The following is a 9863-nucleotide window of genomic DNA, read 5'->3' as shown; positions in this document are numbered from 1 at the left end:
GTGTGTGTGTGTGTCTGTGTGTCTGTGTGTCTGTGTGTGTGTGTGTGTGTGTGTGTGTGTGTGTTGTATGTGTGTATATGTGTGTGTGTTGTGTGTGTGTTGTGTGTGTGTGTGTGTGTGTGTGTATATCTGTGTGTGTATATCTGTGTGTGTGTGTGTGTGTGTGTGTGTGTGTGTGTGTGTTGTATGTGTGTGTGTGTATATCTGTGTGTGTGTGTGTGTGTGTATATCTGTGTGTATATCTGTGTATGTGTATATATGTGTTTGTGTATATCTGTGTGTGTATGTGTGTATGTGTGTGTGTATATCTGTGTGTATATCTGTGTATGTGTGTGTGTGTGTGTGTGTGTGTGTGTGTGTGTGTGTGTGTATGTGTGTATATGTGTGTGTATATCTGTGTGTATGTGTGTATATGTGTGTGTGTATATCTGTGTGTGTGTGTGTGTGTGTGTTGGCTACAGGTTGGCAAGTCACATGCAATTGAACATTGTAATATTCAGGAATTATACATGTATGAGTTGCTGATACTAAGAGTCTCCTTCATAAATATAATCTCCACTTGACATATTCAAAACCAGCATCAGGGATTGTTCTGGGTGTAGATCTAGATCCTCTTTTCTTATTGTAATTCGAGAACACTTTATACTACGGGCCGGGGATACTCGGTGCTGTGAGATCCAGAGACTTTTCCCTTGTTATAATTATTGTTACTTGAAGTAATGAATCTTCCCAATAGAATCTGTGCAAAGCAGCGCAGTATTATGTACGATGTATAATGTACAAAATGTAATGTACGGCGTATAATGAGAGGGGTATAATGTACAGTACATAGTGTACGGTGTATAATGAGTGGGGTATAATGTACAGTACATAGTGTACGGTGTATAATGAGTGGGGTATAATGTACAGTACATATAGTACGAAGTATAATTAACAATTTAAATGCAAGGTGTATAATGTACATTATATAATAAGTGGGGTATAATGTACGACTTATAATGTAAGATGTATAATGTTCAGTATATAAGGAGCGGGGTATAATGTTATGTGTATAATGTAGTATTGTAAGGTGAACGATGTATAATGTATATATATATATATATATATATATATATATATATATATATATATATATATATATATAGATAGATAGATAGATAGATTTTATGAGGGTAAACACACCAATGTGATATAACCTTATTTCAGCCATAACATCAGATGACAGTTAGTGCGGCTGACACTGAGCTCGGGTGATACATATTCCTATATATATATATATATATACACATCTACATCTACATCTTATTATCGACATTATTAGTATTATCTGACTGGTCGGTGTTTGAATGATAATCAATTAACGCCGTAGATATAACTTTTATGTAACATTACACTAAATGTAATGTAAAATCTGCTACTAGCAGTAATATATGGAATTAATACTTATTTATATACCCAGCGTCCCTGTCAAGACTCCGTGGGAATTTACATTGCAGCAGTGAAAGGGTGCGGGGGGGGGGTTGGTTCTGCTGGAGAAGAAAGAGTTAAATGTCAGAATTTGGTATCTCTGTACACGTAGCGCTGCCTGTATTAGTGCCTTATATTCTGTATGTGCTTAATGTATCTGTGTGCATTATTTATATATATATTTATGTGTCTGTGTGTGCCTGGTGTTGTTGTTGAATGCATTATATTATAAATAAGTTCTGTGTGTATTAGCACATTACCTTATAATGTTATATAAAACGCTGCATTTATTATTGCATGATAGTGCAATATGATATATGAATGCTTAGTGTATTAGTTCATTATCTTATATTATTTATAGGTGCTATGTGTATTATTGCATGATTGAATAATATTACGCACACGCTTTTAACGTATGAATTCATTACTAAATAATATTATAATTGTTTAGTGTATTAGAGCATTATCTTATATATGAGTATTGCGTGTTTTACCGTATTACTTTTTAATAGTACATATGAGCGCTGCGTGTATTGGTATATAAGTATATTATATAAAACTGTTTTGTGTATTATTGAATGGTATTTAATATTACATTTCAGTTTTTAGTTTATACATTCATTGTTATTTTATATAAAAGTATTTGTATTGCTTTATTATCTTATTTATAATGTTTGGTGTATTGGTGCACTATATTACATGTATAAGTGTTTAGTGTATTAGTGAATTATATTATATATAAGTGTTTATATTATATATAAGTGTTTGGTGTATCAGTGCATCATATTATATATAAGTGTTGGTGTATTAGTGAATTATATTATATATAAGTGTTTGGTGTATCAGTGCATCATATTATATATAAGTGTTTGGTGTATTAGTGCATTATATTATATATGTGTTTAGTTTTTTGGTGCATTATATTATATATAAGTGGTATATTGGTGCATTATATTATATATGTGGTTAGTTTATTGGTGCATTATACTATATATAAGTGGTGTATTAGTGCAGTATATTATATATAAGTGGTGTATTAGTGCATTATATTATATAAGTGTTTGGTGTATTGGTGCATTATATTATATAAGTGTTTGGTGTATTGGTGTATTAGTGCAGTATATTATATATACGTGTTTGATTTATTGGTGCATTATATTATATAAGTGTTTGGTGTATTGGTGCATTATATTATATAAGTGTTTGGTGTATTGGTGCATTATATTATATAAGTGTTTGATGTATTGGTGCAGAACATTATATATAAGTGGTGTATTGGTGCATTATATAAGTGTTTGTTGCATTATCTTATTCTGTGTACTATGTTGCATTATATGATATAGATATTTACAGGGACAGGAATACAGGGAGCTAGAACCCTGCCCTTTGATTGGTCAGTCCCAGGAATATCAGGGAGATTCCAGGCTTCCTATTGGTCGCCCACACGTGCAGCTGTCTCACATGCTTCCGGCTGGAGGAAAAAAAGTGCAGAGAAAAGGAGAGAAAGAGTCAGAGAGAGAGAGAGGAGCTCCAGCCCGCACACCCGCTTACACTCAGCTTCTGGGGCGCAGCCAGGGGTGCAGGAAGACAGGGGGTGCAGGCAGATTAGGGGGTGCAGGAAGATTAGGGGGTGCACCAGATCAGGGGGTGCAGGCAGATCAGGGGGTGCACCAGATTAGGGGGTGCAGGAATATCAGGGGGTACAGCCAGATCAGGGGTGCACCAGATTAGGGGGTGCAGGGAAATCAGGGGATATATTGAAGTCAGGGGTGCAGCAGATCAGGGGGTACAGGCAGATCAGGGGGTGCACCCTCTTGCATGTAAAGCTGACAGTTTTGTGGGTGATGAGGAATTGGGCTCTTTAGTGAGGAGAGGGGTGCTGACATTATTGGGTGCAGTAGGTGCTGACTCCTCCAAGGGACTCCCAGCTGGGGTGGGCTCCGGGGCTGGTGGGCGCCGCAATGGAGGATCAGACTGAGCACAGTCCCGGAGCCCCCAGTGACCCGGATAACGGGGTCTCCCCTCCCCCCCTGCACCCAGGAGCCCCCCCACACCGGACCACCAACTTTTTCATAGATAATATTCTTCGTCCAGACTTCGGTTGCAGAAAGGAGACCCCCGGGCGAGAGAATGTCAACCCCCTCCACACCCGGCCGGGTCACCCCGCTCCCAGCCCGGACTCTGATACAACCTCGGAAAGCTCTAAGGAGAGTGACCCCAATCCTGCGCTCCTCCTGGTGGAAAACACTTCCCCCCCAGCCCACAAGAACGACCCTATGGTGTGGCCGGCGTGGGTGTATTGTACCCGCTACTCGGACCGACCCTCCTCAGGTAAGTGTCCCGATTTCTAATTCTTCCTAAGTCGGATTTACATCCATGTGCTCTGCATGTGATAATCGGGACTCACATCCATGTGCTCTGCATGTGATAATCGGGACTCACATCCATGTGCTCTGCATGTGATAATCGGGACTCACAATACTTTATCCCAATAAATATTGTTATAAATCACAGAGACTAGTAATAAATGAAAGTTACATCCAGCAAGCAGGAAATAGAGATTGTATTGTGCAGTTGGTCAGTACGTTAAATAGGGACAATTCTGTGACTATCCCGAGGAATTAGGGACAGTTGGTAATGAGCAGGGGCCGGTTTGGGGTAAATACTGGATGTTTTGTAAATGTTGTTATTGGATGATAAATAACTGACTTATTGGCATAGAAGACGTTTTACTGGGACAGAGCAGCCTCTATACCGACCACTGAACCCACTATTATTATTATTATTATTATTATTATTATTATTATTATTATTATTATTATTATTATTATTATCCCAGATCTTCATTCATGGGGTCACATCCGGTTTATACAGAACGAAAGTAAAGTCTGTGGGTTATGTCTGTTATAAGGTCCGCCTAGTAATTATATACTCTCTGCCTAATATTATAATATCAGAACATTGTATTTACCTCAATTTACAATCCAGCGGCGTTGTGTTTCCACACACTGATCATATATATATATATATATACCGATCTTTACACTGTAATAAAGCTAAATTTATGATCTCCGATTTTTATCATTTAAAGTAGACATAAATATACATACTGGACCTTTTACTATTGTAGCGATGGATTTATAAATACTCGTTGTAATTTTATAGTATAGATTTTGATTTAGAGATACTGATACTATAATAGTGATATGATCATTAGCAATGTTCCTTATTCTATAATATCGATATATTTAGAAACACTTCTACTTATAATAGTGTTATATATACACACTGATATTTTGCTATAATAGTGATAGACTTATAAACATGTCTACTTACTTCTAACAATAGCGATAGGTTTATAAACACCAATCCTTATCTTTTCATAGTGATGTAAACAGTTCTACTTATAATAGTGTTATATTTATAAAGACTGATCCTTACTCTATAATAGCGATAATTATAAACATTGATCTTTATACTATAAATAGTGATACATTTTTTAACACTGTTCCTTTTGATAGCGATGTATTTACAAACCCTGATACTTATACTATAATATAGATATATTTCTCAACACTGCTTCTAAAACTTTAATAGTGAAATATTTGAAAACATCGATTAATATACTATAATAGCGACACACGGATGCTGTAATAGTGATACAATTATAAACATTACACCTTATCATAGTTATATACCTGTAAACACATAGATTTATAATAGTGATATATTTGTAAACACTGAACCTTATATTAGAATGTAGATATATTTATAAACATTCATCATTATACTGTAATAGCGATACAATTATAAACACTACTCCTTATCATAGCGATATACCTGTAAACACGGCTGCTTATAATTGTAATATATTTATAAATACTGATACTTACTATAATAGCGATATATTTATAAAGACTGATACTATAATAGCGATATTTTTTTATAAACACTGATTTGTACAGTGTAATAATGATATATTTGTAAATACTGATTCTTACACTATAATAGTCATATATTTATAAATACTTATTCTTATGCTTTGCGATATATTTATAAACACTAATTTGTACATTGTAATAATTAAATATTTATAAATACTGATTCTTACACTATAATAATAATATACTAATAAATATTGATTCTTATACTATAATAGCGGTAGATTTATAAACCCTGATTCTTACACTGTAATAGTAATATACTTAAATATAGTAATTACTATACTATAATTGCGATATATTTAGAAACCCTGATTCTTAGATTGCCATAATGATATATGTAGAAATACTGATAATTATACTATAGTAGTGATATGGTTCTAAACGCTGCTCTTTTTAATGATAATTTCGCTGTATTACATGCACGCAGTTTATAGTTTAATATCCACATGGGGTCTGTATACTATCATATCGATATATGATATGAACTGCTATATTTATATATATATATATATATATATATATATATATATCACCGCTTATTAGATTATGATAGCACCATACGCGGTTTCTGTGTACCACAAGTATTATCTGACATATAACTAGAAAGAGAAACAGGAACCGGGGCCCCCGGAACAGGGAGAGGATGTGGAGGGAACAAGAACCGTCTGTCAGTGGCAGCTTCTACTCAGCCCAGGTTACTGGTCAGATCCCCCTATAACCTGTCTGACTGACCGGCTATACTGGTGTCAGTGTGTGTGTCCAGTGTTTATTGCAGCGCGGCTGTCAGTGTCCAGTGTTTATAGCAGTGCTGGTGTCAGTGTCCAGTGTTTATAGCAGTGCTGGTGCCAGTGTCCAGTGTGTATAGCAGTGCCCAGTGTTTATTGCAGTGCTGGTGTCAGTGCCCAGTGTATATAGCAGTGCTGGTGTCAGTGTCCAGTGTTTATAGCAGTGCTGGCGTCAGTGTCCAGTGTTTATAGCAGTGTCCAGTGTTCATAGCAGTGCTGGTGTCAGTGCCCAGTGTTTATAGCAGTGTCCAGTGTTCATAGCAGTGCTGGTGTCAGTGCCCAGTGTTTATAGCAGTGTCCAGTGTTTATAGCAGTGTCCAGTGTCATAGCAGTGCTGGTGTCAGTGCCCAGTGTTTATAGCAGTGTCCAGTGTTTATAGCAGTGCTGGTGTCAGTGTCCAGTGTGTATAGCAGTGTCCAGTGTTTATAGCAGTGCTGGTGTCAGTGCCCAGTGTATATAGCAGTGCTGGTGTCAGTGTCCAGTGTGTATAGCAGTGTCCAGTGTTTATAGCAGTGCTGGTGTCAGTGCCCAGTGTATATAGCAGTGCTGGTGTCAGTGTCCAGTGTTTATAGCAGTGCTGGTGTCAGTGTCCAGTGTTTATAGCAGTGCTGGTGTCAGTGTCCAGTGTTTATGGCAGTGCTGGTGTCAGTGTCCATAGCAGTGCTGGTGTCAGTCTCCAGTGTTTATAGCAGTGCTGGTGTCACTGGCAGCGGGTGACGTGCAGTGAGATGTCCGAGACACTTTTCTTCTGTTTAGCAGGAATCATTTTTTGTTATTCCTACAATGAGAGATATTTTTTCTCTGGGGATCCTATCGCTCCCCATGCTCGGACTTTCCTTTTGTTCTGTATTTAACTCTGGCTGATGTCCGGTCTATTAACTGCGGACTGTGATTATTACCCCGTAATATACTGCTCCCAGTGTCTGTATACACTGCACATTATCTGTATATAACGATCTACCACATTATCGGTTTGTACACATACTCACCTTTATTATCCGTATATAACGCTCATTATCTGTATAAAAGGTTCCAGCACACAGTAGTTATGTATGTGTATGTATATATATACATACAGATAGATCGATAGAAAGATATAGCTATATATATATATATATATATATATATATATATATATATATATATATATATGTATGCATATATATAAATATATATATATATATATATATATATATATATATATATATATATATATATATATATATATGTTATTATCTATATATAACGCCGAGGGGCTGTATATCACTGCATGTAACGGTCTATCACACAGTATATCGGTATACACTGCTCTGTTATAATAAAATTGCTAAAATCCGGTGGTTAAACATTCATATTTGTGTAATGTGAACTGTTTAATTTCATATATTGCGACCAGGAATTGATGCTACTGAACCGGTTGTCATTCTGTCGCAGTCAGGAAGAAATATTTTGTTACACAGTTTGTGTCACATTTTGTTCCATTAAGGAACAGAATAAGAGAGAGAATCATGTAAATATTTCCTGAGAACATTGATACATTGTAGCGGATTGTGCTGTAGAAATGATTATACTTTATACACTCTGTCAATGTGCTGGAGGTTCTCTATCTGATTCCGCATGTAGTGATTTACTAATTACAAGATAATATTAATCATTATAAATCGGGCTGTTGTACCTGGGAGAGGAATATTTCCAAATATCGCTCTGGGATTCTGACAGTTATTCAATCATTTATGGGGAGAATCCGATTATTAAATGAACTCCAGAAATTACCCAGTAATATTTTTATAATTGTGAACGCAGCAAGTGTACAGTCTGTCTCTATTTATGTATGTATATGTATATGTATATGTATGTATATGTGTGTGTGTGTGTGTGTGTGTGTATCTATCTATTAGACATACATATAAATATGTGTGTAATATGAGTTAATAGTATCCTGTATATTATACACACACAAGTACACACATATATACACACACACACACGCGTACATCTAACTACCCCCCCACACATATACAGGAACACACATAGACTCTGAGTACTGACGGATTATCATAACGTCATTGACAAAATAGCAATGATAAGGAATTGTTAATGTTGTAATTTACCATATCATATTGAAATTATTATATAGTGTATGTGTGTTTGGGTTGGGAAATTGGTGTAATAAAGCATTAAGTGATGATAGTATTATACATAAACCTATTATATTTAAAGAAATGGACTCAGAGCAGGTTGTGATTACTTCCAGTATCAGAGAGCAGGTAGACGGAGCCATCTAGTACTATGTTTATTTAATAGTAATAATAATATTAATAACAATAATAATAATAATAATAATAATAATAATAATAATAATAATAATAATAATAGTACTACTACTAATAATGATGTTATAATAATATTACATGAGTCCGGCTGGTGATGATACACAGGATATGACAGAGGGTAAGACTGTAATAACAGAGCTATAATCACAGAACTACTCCTGTATAATAACCCCCATGTGTCCCCCAGGTCCCCGGACCAGGAAGCTGAAGAAGAAGAAGAACGAGAAGGAGGACAAGAGGCCTCGCACAGCCTTCACTGCCGAGCAGCTACAGAGGCTGAAAGCTGAATTCCAGGCCAACCGCTATATCACCGAGCAGAGGAGGCAGACCTTGGCCCAAGAGCTTAACCTCAACGAGTCCCAGATCAAGATCTGGTTCCAGAACAAAAGAGCCAAAATCAAGAAGGCATCTGGCCTAAAGAACGGACTGGCCCTGCACCTGATGGCCCAAGGACTGTACAATCACTCGACCACCACCGTGCAGGACAAGGAGGACAGTGAGTGAGGACTTTCTTCTGGGTGGGTTGGGGGGGGGGGGGGGGGGATGGACTTCTTCAGGCATGACTGAGATTTGCCCCCTTCATTTCTCCGTGGCGTGAGGGTGAACCCCACAATATCTCTATATATCCCTGAACTGACCTTGTATAGATGTAATATCAGGTAAGGGCAAAGTCTTTTCTTGGCTGGGAGGTGGGCCAGCCCCCCCAGCCCCCCCAGCTCCCCGTGTCTACTATGATATTTCTGGGTGTTTGTGGATCCCCCATCTGACCGTTGAGTACCTCTTAGTGTGGGTCACCCACCCGTGTTTCTGAGCATCCCTAAAAACCTTTCTCCGGATGGAGGTGCAGAACTGTCCTTTCAAGCCAAAGATTTTATTATGTTGAGAAAAATGTGCCCTGAAATAACGAGCGGGACGTGTCCTATGACAGGGAGCTGTAACTTATTTTATAATAAACCGATTATTCCATGAGAAATACAATCTCTGCGCTGTTATTCCGGGGACTGGGGTGTTGGAGACGCTTCATAATTCACTAAGGGTTCATTTCTCACCCATCCAGTGTACCTTACATGCAATCACTGTACCCCACACCCAACTAATATACCCCACATTCACCTAATGTACCCCGCACCCACCTAATGTAACCCAGACACAACTAATATACCCCACATTCACCTAATGTACCCCGCACCCACCTAATGTAACCCAGACACAACTAATGTACCCCGCACCCACCTAATGTACCCCTCAACCACCTAATGTACCCCAGACACAAATAATATACCCCACATTCACCTAATGTACCCCGCACCCACCTAATGTAACCCAGACACAAC

The 9863-nt window shown here is 37.4% G+C and overlaps 1 protein-coding gene across 1 annotated transcript; it reads left to right on the top strand.

Moving 5' to 3' along the window:
• The first annotated feature begins 3017 nt into the window (after nucleotides 1-3017).
• On the top strand, nucleotides 3018-9526 carry EN1 (engrailed homeobox 1). Its single transcript, XM_075178694.1, has 2 exons — nucleotides 3018-3798; nucleotides 8717-9526. The coding sequence occupies exons 1-2, from the start codon at nucleotides 3429-3431 to the stop codon at nucleotides 9031-9033; spliced, it is 687 nt and encodes a 228-aa protein (XP_075034795.1). The 5' UTR covers nucleotides 3018-3428; the 3' UTR covers nucleotides 9034-9526.
• Nucleotides 9527-9863: the final 337 nt, after the last annotated feature.

Source organism: Mixophyes fleayi, chromosome 7 (assembly GCF_038048845.1).
Source record: "Mixophyes fleayi isolate aMixFle1 chromosome 7, aMixFle1.hap1, whole genome shotgun sequence".
NCBI classification, from domain to species: Eukaryota; Metazoa; Chordata; class Amphibia; order Anura; family Limnodynastidae; genus Mixophyes; species Mixophyes fleayi.
This window is presented reverse-complemented; position numbering and strand designations above follow the sequence as displayed.

Bases quoted from the DNA above. Each gene is read 5' to 3' on its own strand.
- EN1 (XM_075178694.1), top strand. From the start codon at position 3,429: ATGGAGGATCAGACTGAGCACAGTCCCGGAGCCCCCAGTGACCCGGAT. The intron at 3,799-8,716 runs GTAAGTGTCCCG...TGTGTCCCCCAG, and splicing joins CTCGGACCGACCCTCCTCAG to GTCCCCGGACCAGGAAGCTG.